The following is a 22,864-nucleotide window of genomic DNA, read 5'->3' as shown; positions in this document are numbered from 1 at the left end:
GTACATTGTTGAGGATTGAACCTGGACTGTAATGTATGTTGGACACATCTTCTACACCTAAACTATGACTTAGCCCTGTATTTCTCTTTCTAGAATTCTACCTTTAGAATTCTAGAATTTTTTTTCTTGCTATACCTTCCACTTTCTTGATTCTCTGTTCAACTCTATCTAGCTCATTTTATTGCAATTACTTGGATTTGCATTTTTGAAAAGTCTATGTGGACACATGTTCTCAGGTAATACCTCCACTCCTGCTTCTTTAAAGTTACATCTGTTAATTTTAGCATAAAAAGTTCCAATTTTACCTTTTTCTCTGTGTTGTTAATTCTAATTTATTTATAATTTTTCAAGTAAAGTATGTGAATTTTGATTCTGAGATTTCATGGACTTTGCCAATAGAGAGTTTGCTATGAGTATAAAATTATAGTTCTCTAGAGATTTATTTATCTACTAATCTTCAATGAGTCCCACTTACTTAAGTGTATAATACAGATTTTTAGAAAAATAAAACCAAAATGTGACTCCATGCTCATTTGGGACTTAAGCTTCAGATTCCATGTTTCCTTCCTGTGGAATCAGAGCCTGGCTTGAGACAAGACACATTACATCTCCTCTCCCACCTGTGGTGGCCTGTGGTGCTGCATTCTGGGGCAGGGTTTCAGGGTGCATGACTTTGTGGACAGGGTACTGTACAACTGTTCATGACTGTCCCTGCTCCCTACATCCTTCACTTTCATTGGAATGAGTGCTTGAGTCTCCGGCCTTTACGGTGCATTTTGAGGAGAAAGACAGACCAGGTCTGCACTACAGCACCTTGGAGAGGTTTCATGCTGATTAATTTTAGAGCTCAGTGTGTATTTTGTTTTAATTCCATAACCGTGAGGTGTTTTCACACATCTTAGTAATTTTATCCAGCTTCCTGGCTGTATGAGGACCGGGGACCTAAATTATCAAAAGGAAAAGTCTCTGCAGGCTTTGGTTTGGACTTTTCAAGATGAACACTGGTTGTTTTCGAGAATTCTTTATCTTTTTTGATATGAAAAGCTAATCAATTTACAGTCCTGCTCCTGTGTGCTCCCTGAGCAGCATGGCTGTGATTTGCCCCTACTGCCCATCACCTATGCGCTCCCTTTTTTATTCGGGTGTGTCTAGTGTTTGTTTCCCGGATCCACAGTTGTAGGCTTTCTTGCTTCTCTGCAGTGTGTGTGTTTTCCCTCATGTATGAACATTTTAATTGAGAATTCATGATTCTTGAATTCTATCTGTGCAAAAGTTTTGAACCCTGCTTTAAAGTGTAATATATAAAACATGATGCTTTTCATTCTGTCAAACATCTAGGGACCAAGTCCTCTGCAATGCCTTCCATCATAACTGTCCCCTGGCATCCTTACATTTCATAGATGGTATGGATCCAGACTCAGTAAGCTTCATAGTTGGGAACTTTCAGAAAGATTTTCCCTCACACAACCTCTCTTCCCTCAACCTTATGTGTCAAAGTTGCAATGGATGAAGTGGGGCGAGATATTGACTTTCACCCTATTTTGCTACCTGATTTCCCCTCTTTATGACAGAGAGTGACTGAAGCCATCTTTCTTCCATACAGGGCCAATGCTTTGTCTCCAGTCTCCCAAAACTGATGAGTTAACACCCAAATCTGTACCTTTGCACAGAACAGCATTGGAAGACGAGTTCTCCCAGTTTGTATGCTGTCCTGTGGGGGACACAGCCCTCACCCAATGCAGTTCTCAGTAGTTCTGTGTTTAGCAACATGAGAGTGTTGTCTATATGTCTTACATGGACTGTGGTAGGAAAAAACACTTCAGCCTTCTTGCCATCACAGTACATCATTTCAAATATAGTGCGCTCCTGACTTTTCTGTAAGCCTTTCATCTTAGCCTCGTTTTTTCCCTTTTCATGACTCTGCTGTATTCCTGTGGAAGGGATGTCTCTTTGCTTAATACTAACTTTGTTTTTAAACTCTAAAGTCCTTCCTTTTACCACAGTCAAATATGCAGTCACAAGCCTCTAAGCTCTAAGAGCCGCACCCTCTCACTGTTTGGCATATACGTGTGCATGCTCCCTCATCCCTGCCGCCGTTTGCCCAGTCCCAGTTTGAATGGATACTCACCAGTGTGTAGATCTACAGTATGTAAATACACCATCCTGAAGCTGGTTGGATGCATTTCCCAGGCCCAAGTACAGAGCAAGTCTATGGCCCACATGCTCTTCTCTTCTGTGTCTAACAAGATTAATTAAGCAGAATTCACAGGACCAACTCCGTTCCTTATTTATCTCTGTTCCCAAAGCAGGAACCAATGAAAAGTCACAATTCCCAGTATGGTCAAAGCATTCCCCACAGAATGCAAAGAGCCTGCAATAAAGGAGTTGGTGACAGCTGGATCGCCTTTGAGGCTGTGGTCTCACACAGGGGAAATGGTTTTGCTGGTACACTTCGGAAGTTTCTCAGGCAAAAGAAAAGGAGCTGATGGAGAAAAGTGAAGTCTTCTGTCTTTGTCAAAGGCAGGGCTTTCTTCCAGGAGGTAAATTGGGGTGGATGTTTTTCAGTTAAACTCTTGCGCCTTTGATAGTTTGTCTGAATTCCTCCTGGACTCTGGTTCCGTGGGTTTGGGGTGAGCAAACACTGTTCTGTCCTCTGCGTTTGGGTTTATTTTGTCAGGAAAGTTCATCTCAGAGGCTGGTAGTCAGATGCTATTTTGAATCCAATTGTGCTTTGAACAAAATCATACTTGGCTTCAAAGGCTTCCACGACTCAGAAAATCTGCAAACAGAAATTCAGTTGGTTCTGCTGCTCCGGGGAGGCAGAGAACCTGTGCTCCTTGAAGCCGGCTTTTATGGTTTCTTGTAGGCAGAACGTTTGAAGTAGGACAAAATGCATAAATGATACATTTTATCCAGGGTGTTCGTGCCTGCATCTTCCATTATATTAGTCAGAGGAGGCTACATTCTGGGAACAAAGAGACCCGAGCAGACAATCAGTTGTTAAAACAGCTTAGTGCTCACTCACCTGAAAGTCAAGAATACTTTGTGTCAGCACAGGGAGAGAAGCAAGACCGGTGGGGCATAGCAAGAATCCACTTCTCTGTCCACTCAGGGCCTGATGGTGGTCCAGTGTAACCATCAGGTCACCGCTGAGGTAACTGACTCTGAGATCAGGAAGGAGAAGGGAGCAAGGCAGCGCTCTCAGGAAGTGATAAGAAGCCCTGCCTGCAAGCAGCCTCCATTGCTTCTGCTCAGTCTGAGGGTCAAAGGTCGTGCAGTCAGGCCAGACCAAGGGGCCTGGGCGGCACGTACATAAAGGAACAGGATTCTGAAGGGTCCTTTGACGTTAATGTCATGTCATTGTAAGAAGCATTCCTGCACAGTTCCACATTCTTAGCGTTATACAGACTGAGCAGTAGACACTCCTTGACTATGATGAGTCCTGTTCTCTCTGGCTGGACAGAAAAGTTAATGAGACAAAATTAGCAAAGATTGGATCTGCAGGTGAATCACGCAGGGTTCCAAAGTCCTTTCTCATCCACAGAGAGAAACAGAAGGGTTCGTCAGACCAGTTCGCCCACAAAGATGAAGCGGCATCATGAGTGAGGCACGGGTGAACTTCCTCTGCTTAGACAGCCTTCCACCACCTGTCATGGAGTGCAGGCTAGAGGGGCGTGATCCATGCACAGACACTCACAACATTGCTCAGGGTGCAGAGTACTCACTTGTTTAAAGTCAAAATATGATTATTGCACAAAAACTCACTTGTGTGAAATTCATAGATCCTGCTGTATTACTCAATAACTTAGGGATTTTATCCAAATTACTAACCCTAACTTTGAAAGACTTGAGGGTGAACACACAGTTTTCTGTTTTACAATCGTCTCCAAACCACTTCTAAACAGACGATGCCTTAAGGCCATTGGAGCAGAGCAACGCTTTAAAACTCCTACTCTGGATTTGTTAGGTAGAGGTCTGTCATCTTTCATTTTACCTAGGAAATCTACAACTGTTTTATGCTCCTGGCTCAGTAAGCATTTTTCTGAAGTTCTTATTTTATTTTGTTTTATTTTTCTGCACTGCTGTTAATTTAACTGTGAGGCAGCAGGCTGCGTGGTGATGGGGCTTCGCCATGCTCCCCATCATACGAAGGCTCTCAATTCTGGAGCTACGTGAACAGAGCTGTTTGAGTGCCACATGACTCCTCAGGATTATTTATTGTGATTGTTTTCTTTATTCACAGAAAATCCTCATTTTCTCTCTCCCCACACTTTTTTCAGCCTCAACCATTCTGGCAGCACCTGTGCCCATTCGGACGACTCAGATCCTCTCGCTCAGCAGTCCTGTCCTCTCCTTCAACCTTCATTCCCTAAAAGTCTCTAGAGTTAGCAATTTGTAAGAAATGATTAGGTTCCCTTTTCAATTTCCTTGGAGCCAGGGAGTTACAATGAAGGCAGCCACAGCCTTAAAATCAGGCTTTTTAAGGCTCGGTTTCAAATCCCTCTGCGCCAACTGTGATCTGATTTTAAAACTATCAGAATCTAATTGTACCCATTTATTCAATGGAAGAACTTAGCTGGTTTTCAGGAATGTATATATTTTTTTTTACATACGTATTTTTATTTAACCTATTGGTCAACAGGCAATTGTGTAACTACTTGGTGTTAATATATATTCACTAAGTCATTGTGTATGAACTCAGTCAATTCCCATAACCCCAACATCATAGTTGAATAAATTGTCACACAAAAGGATCAGTTAGTTCAGTTGGTTCCTATAACAGCCAATGGAAGGACTTGGATTGAAGGCTGGGGTGACCTGCTACAGATCCTGTGTGCAGAACCCTGCGCCTTACTGCCTCGAACTTGGGGAGGTTAGAGTTGTCTCCATCCTCAACTGTGAACCAATGACTCTTTTGTTTTCATATATTTTGCTACTTCATCTTCAAGAAGTCTCTAAGATGGGCACAACTACCTCCGCATTTTTATGAAAGGAAGCCAGCAGTTTCCTGAGTACTCCAGAGTTAGCAAACAACCAAGTGGTGGTGGGCGTAAGTTCCTGTGACTCCAAATTCTGCCTCTGTAACCTCACACTTCTCTATACTGACAGCTGTCCTAACTGTTTACTCGGAACTTATTTCTCCTCCTTTATTTTTCTTGCTGTTCCCATGAATTAGCATCAGAGAACAAACAGGAGGCCTAAGTTTGCTGACAAAGCATCAAAGAAGTAAATTATCACACTTAATTTCTCTCTAAAAGTCACCAAGCAAAATTACAAGATTAAAACACCGTGAAGTTAAACAGTTCTCAAAGCTTTGTCTTGTTACCTGTTGGGCACTGTCCGTGCTTCGAGGAATGCATCAATAAGCATCAAAGGGAGTGATCAGGATCTCAGTGCGGGTGACACCAGAAAAGGGCTCTGTCATTTTTTTCATGAAAGAATGAATTCAGACCAATATGCTTAAATATTTCCCCTAAAAGTTGTACAATCAGTTAAAATACTAAGACAAAAATATAATTCAGATGCTTTATTTTCTTCTGGGTCTTTATTTCTTTATCCTGAAATCCCCAAACTTAAGATTTTATTATGACTTAGTCAATATTCAAAAAGCAATTGCACCTGTTTATCATAGTAAATATAATAGAGTCAATAATTCAGTAATTAAAATAATGTACATTAAATATATTGTTATTCCTCGCTGCAAAAATTATTTCTTGGTGTAGTTTAACATGTCTTCACATGTGGGAAGAAATGAGAGAAAAGGAAAGAGGAAATTTTTAAGAAGCAATTAAAAAAGAGTGTAATTTGCTAATGGTGGGGGAGAGAAAATGAGAATAAATAAATGCCAAAATAAGTGGGAAAGGAGCATGCCAGCTTATGTGCATACAGGATGCTTCCCACAATGTGTTCCAATTTTCCTTCCAAACCCTTGTGCACATTGACGGTACTGCCAGACTCTTCCACTGGCCACTCATTCATTTCTTCACACACATTCAACACAAGAATACCAGCCATTGTTACCCTGTTCAATTGCATCAATGTGTGTGAAGAGTCAAGACTAATTTGGTGTCACTCTAGTCTACAAATGGCTCTCAGATGTTGAGTTAAAAGTTTCAGTGCTATGAATTCTATGGCATGATACACATGCTTCCAGAGGAAACTGCTGATCAGCTGGATTTAAAGAAGTCCAGGTTTTTAGACAGTGGTTTTGTGTTAGCTGATGTAAAGTCTCAGTGAAGCCTGTAGGTCACTTGAGGGACATAGGAGAGGTGATTGGTGGTTTTCAGGGTCTGGCCTTCTGGCAGCTCACCAGGAGACCATACCTCTAGATGATAAACCCACACTATTGTGTGGCTGTTGCTATTCCTTTCTTAACTTTAATACTTCAATTTAGCATGGAATAATTTCTAAGCTCAAGCATCTTCCCCCTGTTTGAAATTTTTTTCTTACCACGGTTGTTTGTTCTGACGCTGTTACACCTATGATTTTATTTTCTGACTTATGTATGTCAACCTAGAAAGAACTAGAAATGAAACTGAACATGAATAATCCTCATCAAGAAGTATTTGCTCTTGTATTGAAGCAATAAAATGGCTCCATCTTTTAGCTTCAGAAAATGGAAAATAATTTTAAAAATGCACATTTAATGACCATAGAGGCATTCTGATTTATAGCTAAATGGAGAAGATGCTTCACAGGCCTTTATCACTAAAACCCCTCCCAAAATTCACTTAAGGGTTTGGGAGAATACATTTGAGTCTTGGACTCACGTTTTTAAAGTCTCCTCATGCTCACTGGTAAGGACAGTTATGTTGAGTGTGTAAAACAAAAGGCCAACCATGTCTCCCTCAACAGGACATTTGTGTCCCTTAGTTGTATATTTAGTTGCATTTCAGGGATGTATGCACACGATGACCTTGGACCTCTCCCACTGTGAACTCCACAAGGAGAAAAGGGAAAGTTCAGTTCTAGTTCTTCAAAAAACTGTTCTTTTGAGGAGATTTGTTGTTAAAAATGTTCCCTGTGGGCGATTAGCCATTCACTGCCAAACCTTCTGCAGTTTGTCCCAGACCCCTTAGCTGCTCACAGCTTGCAGCCCTGTGTTTTGCTCTTAGTATTGCAATTTTACTCTGCTTTACCCTTGCAATGACAAACCAGAAGCCTCCCAAGCCTTCCCAACAGATGTAGGAAATAAAAACATGTAAATAACTTACTTAATATGCAGATGTTTCTCTGAATAGTTAATCACCCCAAGTTATTCTTCCTTTGATAGCTGAGCACTGGATCTAAGCATCCCTACTGAATGCACAAACTCCCAGCTGTGTCCTCTGAGGTTCCATGCTTCTCAGAGGAATCATCATCTTCTAAGGTACTCTGCCTTGGAGGTAGCCATTACGCTCTGAGGAAGTGGTCTTCCTCCCCACTGCTGGCTCCCTTCTGCGCTATAGCCAGGCCATTGCAGGCTGACTGAAAGGGCACTTCCTGTCCTCTGCCTCCTGTCAGGCTAAGCACATGTTGCTGTTGCTACTTTCACATGGTGGATCCTCCTTCTTGTTCTTAATAATAATATATTTTCTAATGTCAAGTTCAGTGTTGCCCTTCAGGGTCAAAACCCCTTTGACACTCCAATTGTGATATGCTGTTAACAGCCATGCCTAGCACCTTAGGATTGGTGTAGCAACACACTTGCACTGAATTATAAATAACTATTTATAATTATAAATATTCCCCTCCTTTTTCCTCCATTTTCTGTATAACTAACTTCTTGAAGACTGGGTCTCAGCCTAAGCCCTTGACTGTATCACAGTAACCAGCAGATAAAGAATTAAGTGAAAGCATAGAAACATTGAGATGCTAAGACCTTCATAATCCTTCTAGAGATGATGGATGAACCTGTATTTTTATTGGGAGATATTCATATTTTTATGTCCCAAATTGTGACTGTAAAAAAATAAGAGTTTATTAGCTGTAAATGTAATAATGTAAAATGGACATTCAATTTGGCCTAAATTATCATTAGATGGAAAAGAAGGGATAAATGAGTAGGTACTATTATAGAGGCAGAAATAAAAGCCAAAGGACTGAGCAGTAATTCAGACACCCCTCAGTGTCCTGCTGCAGGTGCCTGTAGTTCCTCACTCCACTCAACCTCTGAATGCTGAGTCCTCTCTGTATCAAGGTGATAGCTGTTGACAGATGCAATTTCTCCCAGTCATAAGTTTGACATCTGCATAAATTGCCCAAGGTTTTGGGAAGAACTTTATGACTAGCCTAAGAACATTGGTTGCGTTCCTCAGGAGCTTCTCCTACTGCCTATACCCTGTGGCCCCTTGCTTCCGGCTTTGGAGCAACTGTACTAAGTCAACCTAATTGGAACATTCTAGTCCACATGTTTGGAGCAAGTTATATTGGAAGATAAAGTGCACATTTCCATAAATGAATATGTAGCAGATGCAAAATTATGCACAAATATGCACCTTTGATATATTGGATAAAAGCTTGGTTCCCAGCATACCCAAAAATGTCTTTACTATTTATTTTGCAATAGAAAGGACCACTCAATTCCATTTACTGAAAATTGTGAGCTAAATCATTCTAATACTGAGTGAAATGGTCAATGTGTGAGTCCATCACTGCCAAAACTAGAGTCATATGCAGATAACTTTTCACTTTAATTTGGTTGAATTTTGTATTTTTACAGTCAATTAATGTATTTCTTTACCCATATATATTTTGTTCTTGGAGATCAGGAAAGGTATTAGATGTTTTAAACTCTCTATACTTAAACTGCCTTATCTTTATAAAATGGAATTAGTGTACCTTCTCTCTGTACAAAAGCACTGTGTAAATATCAGGGTATCTTTATTGGATCCATTTCAAAATACTGATACCAAAATGGTATCTTGGTGTTCTTGTGGGACTCCTAACACTTGGAATGCAGCTGTCTCGGACTCTTTTGCCTGCTCTTGGGATCCTTTTCCTTCTACTGTGTTACCTCACCCGGCCTTGATATGAGGGTTTGTGCCTAGACTTAGTGTAACTTGTTATGCTATATTTGTCTGTTATCCCTGGGAGGCCTGCTCTTTTCTGAAGGGGAACAGAAGAGGAGTGGATCAGGGAGGGAGGGGAAACAGTGGTCAAGATGTAATGTGTGAGAGAAGAACAATAAATAAATAAATACATACAAACTTGGTCAATATACCATCTATGTAAAAGCTGTAGGAAAACCTGACAATTCTCTTTTGCCTTGCAGAATGACTGGACTGGGAGAAGCTAATGACTAAGTCACTCAGCAACTGTGTTCAGCGCCTCTTGTTGGTTCTGTGCTGCGATGAGTGAGGAAGGCACTCCTTTTCAAAGAGCAAGAAGTCCACATAGACCTCACTTTCCACCGTCAACCAAACTCTTCTTCTTCTTTCTTTTTTTATTTTTTTTTTTGAGAAAGGGTTTTTCTGTATAGCACTGGCTGTCCTAGAATTCACTTTGTAGACCACGATGGCCTCAAACTCACAGAGATTTGCCTACTTTTGCATCCTGAGTGCTGGGATCAAAGGCGTGTACCACCATGCCCAGCTCCATAACCAATTTGCAGGGGAAGTCTTTCTGTGTGCTGTGAATGTGTTGCTCTGATTGATTGATAAATAAAATGCTGCTTGGCCAGTAGCCAGGCAGGAAGTATAGTATAGGCAGGATAAGCAGAGAGGAGAATTCTGGGAAGGAGAAGGCTGAATCAGGAGATGCTGCCAGCCACCGCCACCAGGAGAAGTAAGATGTAAAGATACCGGTAAGCCACAAGCCACATGGCAAGGTATAGATTTATAGAAATGGGTTAATTTAAGATATAAGAACTAGATAATAAGACTACCATGACCATATAGTTTATAAGTAATATAAGCCTCTGTGTGTTTACTTGCATCTGAGTGGCTGTGGCCCTGAGTGGGACTGGAGAAAACTCCAGCTACACTAAGTTATTTTTTTCCTTTACTAAATTTCTTTTTATTTATTTTATATACCAACCACAATTTCTCCTCCCTCCTCTCCTCCTGTTCCCTCTCCAAACCCCCTTCTACCCTTCCCCATTTATTCTTCCTTGTCTCCATTTAGAAAGGGGAAGGGCTCTAATGGAAGTCAACAAAGCATGGCATATCAAGTTGAGGCAGGACCAAGCTCCTCCCTCCTGTATCAAGGTTGAGTGAGGCATCTCACTACAGGGAATAGGTTCCAAAAAGTCAGCTCATGTGCCAGGGACAGGTCCTGGTCTCACTGCTAGGGGCCCCACAAACAGACCAAGTTATACAACTGTCACCCACATGCAGAGAATTAAACTCTTATTTACAAAATACGCATACAATTTAACATATATATATATATATACATTTATTCTTATCAGTTTTGTATGTATAAAATGTTTACTACTTATTATACACACACATAAAATACATATCTTTGAGTTTACAGAAATAGAATTTGAAACTCAGATAGGTGAAGTAAAGCTTCCCTAGGGTGTCAGAGGTCAGCTGGTCATGGGAGGCAGTTTATCTGATAATGTTCAATCTTAATAAAATTCCATGAACTCTACTGGACTATAAGGACCACATTTCCAAGACACTCTCCATCAGAAGATCCCCTCTAGTGGGACAGAGATTTGGTCATTCCTGTCCCTGCTACTCAGTACCAGCATCACCAGTGAACAGCAGTGTCTTGGGCTTCTGCGCCCTGAGATCTGGGACCCAGCTTTTTTCACCAACCTCGGTGGTGGTATTGTGTTCCCCAAAATTATTGTGCACCCTAATAAATTTATCTGGGGTCAGAGAACAGACAGCCACTAGATACAGAGGCTAGAAAATGGTGGCACTCATACCTTTAATTCTAGCATTCCAGAGACAGAAATCCCTCAATCTTTGTGAGTTCAAGACCACATTGGAAACAGCCAGGCATGGTGACACAGCCTTTAATCTCAAGAAGTGAGCCTTTAATCCCAGGGAGTAATGGTAAAAACAGAAAGATATATAAGGCATGAAGACCAGGAACTAGAAGCATCTGGCCGGTTAAGCATTTGGCTGGTTAAGCTTTTAGGTTTTGAGCAGCACAGTTCAGCTGAGAGCCATTCGGATATGAGGACACAGAGGCTTCCAGTCTGAGGAAACAAGATCAGCTGAGAAGTTGGCCAGATGAGGTTAGCTGTGGCTTGTTCTGTCTCTCTGACCTTCCAGTGTTCACCCCAATAACTGGCTCAGGTTTGATTTTATTAATAAGAACTTTTTAAGATTCATGCTACAAACCTCCATTGTAAAATCAGCTTCCACCTCTCTCTATTTAGAGAGTCCATTCTGCTGGTTTCCACATTTTGTTTTCTCTTCTCCTGGCCAGAACTTCCCTGGTTCTGTTCCTGCTTTTCCCCTTCAGGTCAACCCATGGGCTTTCTGAAATTCGATCAGCCTTCTACTTTATAATTAATAAACATGGGCCTGGAACCTACTAAGCTGTCAGTGAGAATGGAATACAAATGCCAATAAGAAAACAAACCTATCCACACAGAAATCCACTAGTTCTGGGTTAACAGTGTCTCCACTCTCCCTGCCTCCCCAGTGGAGTTCAGTGCATGCACACAGTATGTGTGTATGTGTGCCCTGTGTGTCAGGGCATGTGCAAAGCCAAGGTGTGTGAGCAATCATGCATGAGAGGGCACCTGCCGCTTATGCTACTAGGGGCATCAGGATCTTACTAGGAATGTATGTTTCTGTGTCTGCTTGCCACACAGTTCTACTGGGTCTTGGATTTTGTGAAATGGGGGGCTTTGGCTCCTTTCCTTTTTGAAATCAGCTCAGTAAAATCCACAGGTAGCTCTCAGTCTTTGGCATGTGAAGGGACAATTTCACAAGATTACTACTTTGAAACTTTATCACAACCAAGAGACACAATGCACATACTATACTGTGCACACCTGCACCTCAAACAGTACTCAGATCTGTGCAACATTGGCTTCGAAAATAATGAAATTCAACAAAACTGATGTGAAGCACATTGTTCATGGGATGTTTGTGAACATCTGATTTAGAGAGAGCTAAAAGACAAAACATTGCAAATGCAGCAAGGGTACAGGAAAGAGGATTCCTTATTCATACTCCCTGTGAGTGTAAACTGGTGACCCCACTGTGGAATTCAGTGTAGAGGCCCCTCAAAAGCTAAAAACAGGTTGACCTTGTGACCCAGCCACCCCACACCTTGGCCCATGCCCAAGTGTTCTTTATCCACCGTCAGAGACACTTACTTATCCATGTTCACTGATGCTCTATTCACAATAGAAAGGATATGGAGTCAGTCTAGAGGTCCATCAACCAATGAGTGGATAATGGAAGTGTAGTTCATATACACAATGGGATTTTATTTCATTATAAGGAAAATGCACTTTTAGGTAAATGCTGAAAGTAGAAAATAAATGTCACATATTCTCTCATATCTGTGGATCCTAGCTTCAGTTCTTTTATATCTGTGTCTTTAACTGGAGAATCTGCAGAAGTCAGAAATTGGAAAAAAAAAAGCTTTAGGAGAAAGTGATACCTTAAGATGGGAGACAGGCTAACACAGGGAGGGGTAAGCAGGGTTAACCAAAACCAAGGATGCATGAAAAAGCCATATGGAAATTGATTTTGTTTTGTATTGAATTGCTCTGTAAATCAATAAAAATATATGTTTTAAAGAATCTTGTCAGGTGCACTTTAAGGTTAAAGTGATAAGCATTATTTCCCTGGTAAAAAGTCTACTTGTTGCTATATCTATGTCAAATTAGTTATTTTAAAAGGAATTTTATTGTTAATTAAAAAGCATTTCCCCACCTTTCCTCCCAATTCTCTGTTTCCATCCTGATGTGGCTTTTTTTAATGGTGATCAGTGATTTTTTTGTCCTAACTGTTCTGAAGTTCCTCACACACTAAGTAAGTCACTGAATCAGCTTCTACAGCCCGTGGACTTTTGCACAAATTCTCCCACTTCCACCTTATGGACAGGAAGATGATTCTTCATGGCCTCTGTCACTTCTGTATGCATTAAGGGCAGAATGCTCATTTCTAATTTACTAACTATAACCATATAATCTGGGGGACAGTGCTGTTGCCTCTGTGGAGTGAGGGGCAGATCTGCTTGCAGTCTGGTGTAATAAGGACATGACTCACGCCGGGCGGTGGTGGCGCACGCCTTTAATCCCAGCACTCGGGAGGCAGAGGCAGGCGGATCTCTGTGAGTTCGAGGCCAGCCTGGGCTACACCGTGAGTCCCAGGAAAGGCGCAAAGCTACACAGAGAAACCCTGTCTCGAAAAACCAAAAAATAAAAAAATAAAAAAAATAAGGACATGACTCCTGATGCATGGGGGAGGGTTTCTTGGTGACCTGTTGTCAATCCTGTGTCCTAAGTCCAGGTTCTGTGGCTGTGGTATGAAGCACTGTGTGGTTAATAATGATTCAGTCTTCAGATTAGTGGTGGTCATCAGAACTGGGGAAAATGATATACATTGTCAGTACTCCTGCTATCATGGTGTGGTGGGCAATAAATTCTCTTTGGTTACTGCTTCCTCCAGTGCCCATGAAGCTGTCAGATGGTATCAGTTCTAAATTATGAATCCTGATTACCCATCTCTGCCCTTTTGCATGAACTGGATCCCTCTCCCCACACAGAATTTTAGAGGGTAACATTGTTGGGCTGAAGTACTTTTCTATTTAGTTTCTTGCTAGGCCTAAAGTTTTTATTTGTCTAGAAAAACATACAGAAGAATGAAGGGTCTAGTGACAATGAACTTGGGGTGGGGTGGGCTAGACAGGACTATGAGGAGAAAGGAGAAGATTATCCTAGGGGATGGGATTCCCCTACTCCACAGCCACTGGTTTTCATCAGAGACATTTTTTTAAAGACCAGGTGGACCCAGAGTAGATGCATCAAGAGCTCAGTGTTTGTTCATCAACAGCTTTGACTATATTTTGATTTCTTTGTACTCACTCCTTAATTGTGTCTTCCATCCCAACCATGTAAAATTCAAATCTGCAAATATATCTGGTGGGTGACACATTCACTGACTTCTCTTGTCTGGCTTGTTATCTTCCACTCCTGAATTCCAGAGGGATTAAATAACAACTCTCTGCAATGGAAGTCCTGAAAGTCAGTGGAAATCTTCTGCAATAAAAAGTCCCAAGAATCTAGGAACTTATCGAAAAGCTGACCTCCAAGGCATCAGCTGTGGGATGCTGATTCAGCTGGGATATGGGGGTGCTGGAATGTTTGAGCTCCTCAAGGCTCTGTTTTTTCTTTTCACAGAATTCTGAACATTTCCTCAAGAAACTAACTCCTGATCAGGCACACTGTTCACTTATTCAATCTTAGTGAGGTATTTCTCCCAAAGTGTATAGATCAGCAGCTGACAAATGTTGGCTGATGACAATGATCTGCTCTGGTAGGTAGCTGGATGTCAGGACTGTTTAGAGTTAGCATTTGCCTCATGAGACTGAAAGATTCATGTTCACATAAAGTAACTGATGATTGTCATTAGTGTTTATAGACATATTTTAGAACAGTTCCATGTGATCTGATTATCAATACTACACAAACATTATCAAAGGTCATACATAGAAAAGTACATAAATGGAATGAAAACATACAGAAGATATACCTTGTATACATTTTGGGTAAGATACTCTCATCCTTAAAGTACTTTCTTTGAAAAATTAAATAATAAAAATAAATTTGAAGGAAAGACTTAGGGTACATTGTGGAAAAGTAAAGACAACTTTATACACAGGTCAAGAATGTTTGCAGCTGTTGTTTTTTCCATTTCGAAAATGGGTGTGGTGTCACAGTGTTGATGACTCTGTGTACATCTAACTCATACTTAACTTCACAATTGATAGTGTTTATGGGAAAATGATTTATTAATTTTCCCAGTATTTCCAAGCTCAATAGAATTCAATCATCCATCTGACCAAGCCTTACCACTCTACGCTTGTCTTTGTGTGAAATGCTTCCTATCTGTGCCTACCAGGTCTGATCAAGTACTGTACACTGGAGCTCAGGACTGGTGTCCCAGTGAGACCCAGAAGAGGCACAGCATGTGTGTACAGTGCTTTAGAGACAAGGGTGAGACCACTTAGAGTAATGGGCATGAAGACCATACTGGAAAACTTCAGTCTGTTCATCACTCAAACTATTGCTGGGATCTGCTGAGGCCATTGCTGTGCAGATGTCTGACCTAGGTAAGAGGTACTGACCAGCAAGACACCTTGACGTAAAGCAGCCACAGCAAATTCAGACATTTCTCAATGGTTATGGTGAAAAACAGAAGAGACTTACAGTTCACGACCACTCTCACTTTCTTCACATCTGGGAATGACACGTCGTTCTCTGCGCTGCATTCATACTCCCCAGCCTGGTCCCTTGTAATTCCATAAATGTCCAAATATTGTCCATTTTCAAATGGTTTTGCTAAAACAATAACAGAAGATATACAGCACATTTAATTGTTGCTGCCACAAGCTTTGTTCAAAAAAAAAAAAAAACAACAACCTTAGTAGTTCCTACCAGACATTCCTAACCAGACAATTCCATATGCAACAGAAAACTCAGCGGGAATAAAAAGCAACAGCAGAACAAGGGGCCCTAGAAAAGGATGACCACATGTTCTCCTTAATCAGTTGTGGTCTCTAAACCCTTCTCATGGCACGGCCCTGAACCATGTCCTTGCAGTGTGGACAGAATTCACCGATGTATGTTGACATTTATACAGTGTAAAATCACAGCTGGACACTTCCCCAAACTTAATGTTACTTTTCTCTGGGGGAACCTTCCCTCCACTCATGGTTTCCAGCCAGATGGCTTGATGAAAATACACAGGTCTATAAAACCAGTGCCAAGAGCCCCCATCCAAAATTGCCAATGCTCCCAAGCAAGTCACACTGTAAATGCTATATGCAAATCACCCAGTGAATCTCAGGCAAAACATTTAATGACTTTCATCTAAGAGTTAAGTGGTTATACAAACAAACCAAATTATCTTTATTTTTTATTATTCTGGGGAAAACATTCTGTTTGACTAAAAATAACAGTAGATTAACAATATAAAGTCATAATCACAGATGGAAGAATATCCCCAAGTTAATGAAATTGGAAATCAAGACTCCTTTCTTCAGTAATGGGATTTGTACTCAAATAAAAGCAGAGTCATTGGACAGCCAGGGTCCTGACAGTTAGAGTCTCCACAGAGAAGTTGTGGTGCTTAAAGTGGGGGTCCTCCCTCCTATCTTTAGCTGGTTGTTAGATGCATTCACATTTCAGTGCCTACAGAAGAGGCCGGCAATCAAGGAGTTTTCCCACTAACCAGCATTTCCCAAAGTCAAGGCTGCCTTTGTCTTCATGCTGCCATCCTTCCAGAAATACAATGACCCAAAAGTTAGGAAGTTAATGGGATTCACTTTCAATAAATCTAAGGAAATTCAGTTACAGCCTTTAAAATCTAGAATGCATGTCAATTAATGTATCCCCCTGTGGGTTTTGCCTAGGGCAGTATTTGCCATCACAGTTTGCCCTCGAAATGACCATGACTGCCAATGAAAGACACAGTGTTTTGAATATACACAACTCTTTTGTGTTTACCAGTTGCTCTCAATTTGCAGAAGGTGAGAGTCAAACCTCTGAGATGGTTAGTTGCCTGACAAACTATTTGTGGATGTAAGATTAAAAAATAATAGTTAACTTCACAATCCAAACTGCTGAAATCCAGTCATGTTGAGCGTTTGTCATGAAGACTGTAGCCCCGTCTCTCACTCTATGCACCGACACAGTGCTCTTTCCCATGGCTCCTCTCCTGTCTTATTCTCACAACTCCAGTTTCAAAGGCTCAAATCCCTCTGTTAAAACAACTGAAACTTGGAAGACAAATCCTCATCCACACCAGGCACACATTGCAACCTATCTGAATGGTCAAGGTTCACGCAATCATTAACCAAGTAATTAAACACATGCTCTTTAGTTCTTAGTGCTTAACCATCCCAGGAATGAGAACACGAGCCTTTAAAGTATTGAAGGTTAGAGATAAACACAACAGACCTTTGATTTTCATTTTAATGGTTTTATTACCATATATCAATTATACATGATAATGAGATTCATCACACACTTTTCTACATGTGTTTGATATATTTTGATCATTTTCATCCCCTGTTACCCTTTCTTGCCCCTCTGCCATCCCTATTTATCTCCTTCCTCTTCCACAGGAATCCTTACTTCTGCTTTCATGCTTTGTGTGACCTAGTGAATTTCATTAGCGTTGTTTATAGGATGTGGGTAAGAGTTTGTTTACAGGAGTATGTGCACATATCAGTGGCTGCACCACTGAAGAAAATGCCCCTTTCCTCATCATTAACCATTATCACTGTGTAAATTCTCATGGAAGGGTATGTCTCTCTTGAGCTCCCACCCTCCCAGGAGAAGATAACACTATAGCTTTTTTAAAAAATGCATACCAGGATCAATAAATATAATAAAATATGAGAAGCAATAGGTTCATAATAAATATTACAAATGCTGAGAAGAAATGTAGGATGTCATATGTGGAAATGTCACCATTGTACATTCCTCCAGAGATGCCATTCAAACCTACTGTGTGTGTGTGTATGTCCCTGGCATGGACATGGGGTACACAGTCTACAGAACCACTTTGGAGATCTTTCTTCATCCTGCCTCAGAGTGAGGTCTGAGTTGACAGCAGCCAGTGAGTGGATGGTCCAGTCAGCCATCAGTCAAGTGAGCCCAATATAAAACTGCCTTCCAGGAGGAAAACATACGACAGGGTCATTTTGCCATCCCCACCTGACGATTGGAACTTTAAATCTGATGTTGCTTCTACTCTCCATGCCATAATAGGTAGGCACAGGGCGTCTGCCTTATGTGGGTAAGATGTCTATTCTAAACTCACTTTTGCTCAGTTCTAGTGCTGATCTTTCTAGAACTGAATTCCAGATTAGAAAATAAAGAGCTGTGTTTGTCAAGATATAAACATTCAATAGGACATTTCAGTCCATCAATACAAATCAGCTCAACGCACCCTACAGTGGAAAATAAAGTCTGAGCTCAATCGGTGTAGAGAGACAACCCTAAACAAGACAGGGATCTGCTCAGTCCTTGAGCAACTTCTACAGTGTGATGATCTTCATCTCCTAGTGAGCTGCAAATTCAATGGAGATGCATATAAAGTACAACACCAGTCCCCTGGTCATGGTGCCTTCACTCCCAAGAGTGAAGCTCCTGTTCTGCTCATTCTGTGTGCTGTCATGTCATCCTCACATAGCACATAATTAATAAATATTTATTAAATGAGTACTTATAACAATAAGTGAGAATAAAGTCCTGTGAACTAAAAATCCGCATTTGAAGAAGTTCCCACTTTACTTTCACAGCCAAGGAGAAGGAAAACAATCTTTGAAAGACTTGTCAGGTTGATTGACATCCTGACATGACAGAAAGTGACCAGCTGAGAGCAAATTCTTTACAGTTATTGCCAGTCCTTTATAAGATAACAAAGACTAGCAAACATTAAATACTACATTCCAAGATAAAGATAAGAACTGACTATAAGGTAAAAGGTAAAAGGTTTACTTTGCATATAATCTCTTACAAATAGGGACATACTTTTCTAAATACTAAATACCAAATAAATAAATAAATGGAGGACTAGAGAGATGGTTTAGTGGTTAAGAGCACTGGCTGTTTTGCATAGGAATTAGTTTAGTTCCTAGCATCCACATTGTGGCTCATGACCATCTATGTTCTGCTAGCTTTACCCCTAAGAAATTCTCAAGCCTCTTGTGGGAGCCCCTGACTTATAACTCTCTAAACACACTTAGTATTGTGATATGACCGTAGTTAACAACCACTCTTCAGAACCACTTTAAATGGCTTCCAAAATCTTTGCTCAGAAAGAGTTATCCTACTTGTTCAGGGTTTCTTGCAGAAAGATGTACTGTTAGAATCTCACAGCCACTAGAACTCAATGACACTCCCCCATGAATTTGTAAATATCTTTAGAATGGTTCATTTGCACATAAAAGAATGGCTATTTCTCAGCAGTTTGTTATCCAGTCTCATATTTGAGATCATGAAGCATCTCTTACAGGCATCATCTCATACTGTATAGTCAGGGATGTGAGGCATACTTCGTGGGCCAATATCCCAGCTCCATCATTCCTCATTATTAAATCCATAAGTAATGTGTGAGGACAGTGACAGAGCCTGTCTTGTCGGGCCGTTCTGTGGAATGAGGTATACAAATAAATCACTCACATCATTGTAGGACACACAATGAGTGTGAAATACACATTATCTCTTAGTATTATACATAGCCTTGGGTATACAAAAGAGTTTAGTTTGGAGATTGGTTCCACACTGATGGGTTACTGTATTCAAGGATTCATTTCTGCCTTATCCAGGTCTTTAATAGACATGGGAATTAAGAAGCTTAGCAGGAGACACTAACAGCAATGACCAGCCCTGTTCTCCTATCACCTCAGCAATTAAACAAACACACATCTTGTCCATCATCTGTTAATAGGACTGTAAGCTTATACTTCATTGGAGTTACTTCTCAGGGACAATGTAGTCTTCCCTGTTTCTTGTATGTGTGTTTACGAGTTTACATATGTATACACACATATATGATGGTCTGAAAAGTTTCTAGTATAAAAACAGCACCTTGAAGCAAAACAAGACTTGAAGCATTATTTTTTTCTGATAAAACTGGTAGAATGATATAACATGTAATAGGGTCCCCACTGGACACCTCAGGTTAACAAATAGTAAGCCCAATGCCAGGAATTGGTTACATCATTTGTGGTTGTTGGCCAGTGAAGTCCTATAGATCATCAAATATTACAGGCTATTGCCATCACTCTTAGCTTCCACCCAGAACTGAATAGTAACTGAAGTCATTATATCTTCAAGTCATAGGACATGGAGAAATTAAGCTAGAACTGACCTGGAAACATCATCACTATTGTCTAGCTTTCATAGTGCTGGAAGGTGCTATTCATGCTACTGGAAAAGAAATCACTAGTCTTACATAGCTGTGAATCCTATGATTTACAGTATAGAACAGATTGGCAAGCTATGCCCACTGCTACAACAGTGGCATGAACATCATGGAGTAACCAACCACTTCTGGTTGGAATTAAGTCCTGCTTCACAAGATGGAGCCCATACCATGCATCAAGAACTTATGGCTACACAGATCATAGGCCTTAGGGGAGAAGCTAATTTTTTTATTCTACTAAATGGACATAGTTTTAAACCAACTCCCAAGGATTTAGCAGATTACACTCATAGATAATTCATCTCTCAACCTTCATGGGAGGAGCTTCTTTTTGCAATTAATGGTGATTAACACCAATCTGTAACTGGTCAAGGTGAAGAAAACATCAGACTGCTGAATGCTTAGCCCTCAGTGAAACATCTATACCACATAACTACCCAACAAGGCTCAAGGATCATTGTGCAGAGGGGCAGGAAAGATGATAAGAGCCAGAGGTAGTGGATGACTACAAGGAAATAGTCTTTTCTGGACACAGCAGGGTGGCTTCACATAAGACTCTCAATAATTGTGACAGAATGCACAAGTCCTACACAAGCTCAAACCAGATAAAATGCCAGCATGAAAAGAAGCAGTGGGCACAGTCTCATCTCTAGCTGATGAGCTATTGGCAACTGGTAGTTGCTCTGAGAGGGGGAGTTGGGTTTCTTTAATGATTGTGACCCCTGGTGAGCTGACCTCCAGTGGAAGGCCCTACATCCAAGAGTGTACGGGCAGCACAATGTCTTGATGGGTTTAAAACAAAACAACAAACATACCCAAAGGACACAAAATTAGGTGATTAGGAAAGGGGAGCTAGATCTGTGAGGAATTAGGAAGGTAAATATGATCAAAAACATTGCATTAAATTCTTAAAGAATGGGTGAAAATGAAGAACAGCAGACTGAGATGAATACTTATGGCCAACTTTCATGCAGTCTGCCTTTCTCTGCTACTACCCTGAACTCTTCCTATCTCCTCAGCCATCTGACATTCCCAACCTTCAGTTCACAGAACAGACCAGCAAGATACTCAGAGGAGCCTTTTCTGATTCATTGTCTAGTCTCACAACCCACATTTCATCCTTAAAAAGCAAAAATAGCATAGAGAAACACAACTAAACAGAGGTAACTTGGCCCCTGTGTGGCATAGAAACATTCACCACCACTTACTTAACTCAGTAATTCCTTATGTATTTTTCTTTATATTATACTGATGCTCTATGAAATAAAAGGCTGTTTCTTATTCTACACCTCATATTATGGCTATAGTTGTTGACTATATTTTCATGAGAAAACAAGAAAATAGAAAGTCCTGAGCAGTTAATATTTCATTATAAAAGATGTTATCATCATTATTAATAATATTTTGATTAATCATTAAGCAAAAATAATACTGTTTATCTTTCCTTCAGTCCTTTTTTTTTCAAGGCATGATACTAAATAGCTCTCTGTGAATTAATTCCCCAGTAACACTTCAATTAACTTATGGGGTAAGCCCCATTGTTTTGGCCCTTGGTATCCATAGACTCTGAATTTGCATGGATTCAACCAGCAAGAACTGTGGTTTTTTTTTTCTTACTCTTTTTCTCCTTTTTTTAATGTTTCTGTACTAAACATCTACAAATTGATTTTCTTATCATTTTTCCATAAACAGTACAACATAAGAACTATTTATGAAACATTTACACTGTGTTAGGCATTGTAAATAGTTTATATGGTAAAGTACAAGAGGTGATCCAATTATATTCAAGCACAAACCTACTTTAAGTAAAGGAACTTGGGCATTTGTAGAGTTTGACATCTGTGGAAGGTTCCAGAGTCAGTCCTCCAAGCAAGGTGGACTCTCTTGATAGAACAAGGCAATTATGGATAAGTGGTCAATCATTTTGCTAATGAACTGAGTTACAGATGTAGAATCAAAAACCAACTCCTGAACCTCAGGGTTGGATTCACATGAGGCACAGATGCCTACCTTAAAAACAGGCAGCAGGATACTAACCTCTTGTAACTGCTGTAGCACGTTAGCAAACCTGCTTGATTAAAATCAATAAATTAACCCAGCTGTCAATTATCTCACAGTTCTTTAGGGTCAAGGGTGTGTGTGTGTGTGTGTGTGTGTGTGTGTGTGTGTGTGTGTGTGTCCATGTGTGTTAACCAGAGCAATGTCTCCTCCAAAGAAAGCTTCCTCCTGGTCACTGGGGTAATCAGGTTATATGTAAGCAGTGGACTTGCCAGTGGATTGCACTAAGAACCTTGACATGGGGAATCAAATCACAGAAGTCGCAAGAGCAACAGAATCCTGGTCACAAACAGGGGCCTTGAAAAGGCCTTTACTAACCACTTCTGACTTAGACAATGGTGAAGTGAGTCATAAGCCACTTCAGGAGAAGTTGTGGAAGTCCCTCAATGACCAGCCAGGTCCTGATTCTCCATGAGAGTTTCTGCCTGGGAACATACCTGTCAATACCTGGCTTCTACTAGAGAGTTCAGTACTAAACTTCTAACCTACAGAGCACAAGAGGATTCTTTGATCCTACACAAGTTTGTGGCAATGTTTTACAGTAACAATGTAGCTGAAGTTTTCTCCAGTCCTGCCTGGCCCACCATCAGGACAAATTCCTCTCACCCGCCAGTCCCACAGCCGCTCAGACCCAACCGAGTAAAAACACACAGAGACTTATATTGCTTACAAACTGTATGCCCGTGGCAGGCTTCTTGTTATCTAGTTTTTCTATCTTAAATTAACCAATTTCTATAAATCTA

The 22,864-nt window shown here is 40.6% G+C and overlaps 1 protein-coding gene across 1 annotated transcript in view; it reads right to left on the bottom strand.

Moving 5' to 3' along the window:
• The window catches only part of Negr1 (neuronal growth regulator 1), a 752,187-nt gene that overhangs the window by 236,953 nt on the left and 492,370 nt on the right, over window positions 1-22,864 (bottom strand). The window contains exon 4 of the mRNA XM_052731996.1: window positions 15,335-15,466. Coding sequence (XP_052587956.1) covers window positions 15,335-15,466 — 132 coding nt within the window. The remainder of the gene's footprint in view (window positions 1-15,334; window positions 15,467-22,864) is intronic.

This window comes from Peromyscus californicus, unplaced genomic scaffold (genome assembly GCF_007827085.1).
Source record: "Peromyscus californicus insignis strain IS unplaced genomic scaffold, ASM782708v3 Scaffold_9__1_contigs__length_137607984, whole genome shotgun sequence".
Lineage (NCBI taxonomy): Eukaryota > Metazoa > Chordata > Mammalia > Rodentia > Cricetidae > Peromyscus > Peromyscus californicus.
This window is presented reverse-complemented; position numbering and strand designations above follow the sequence as displayed.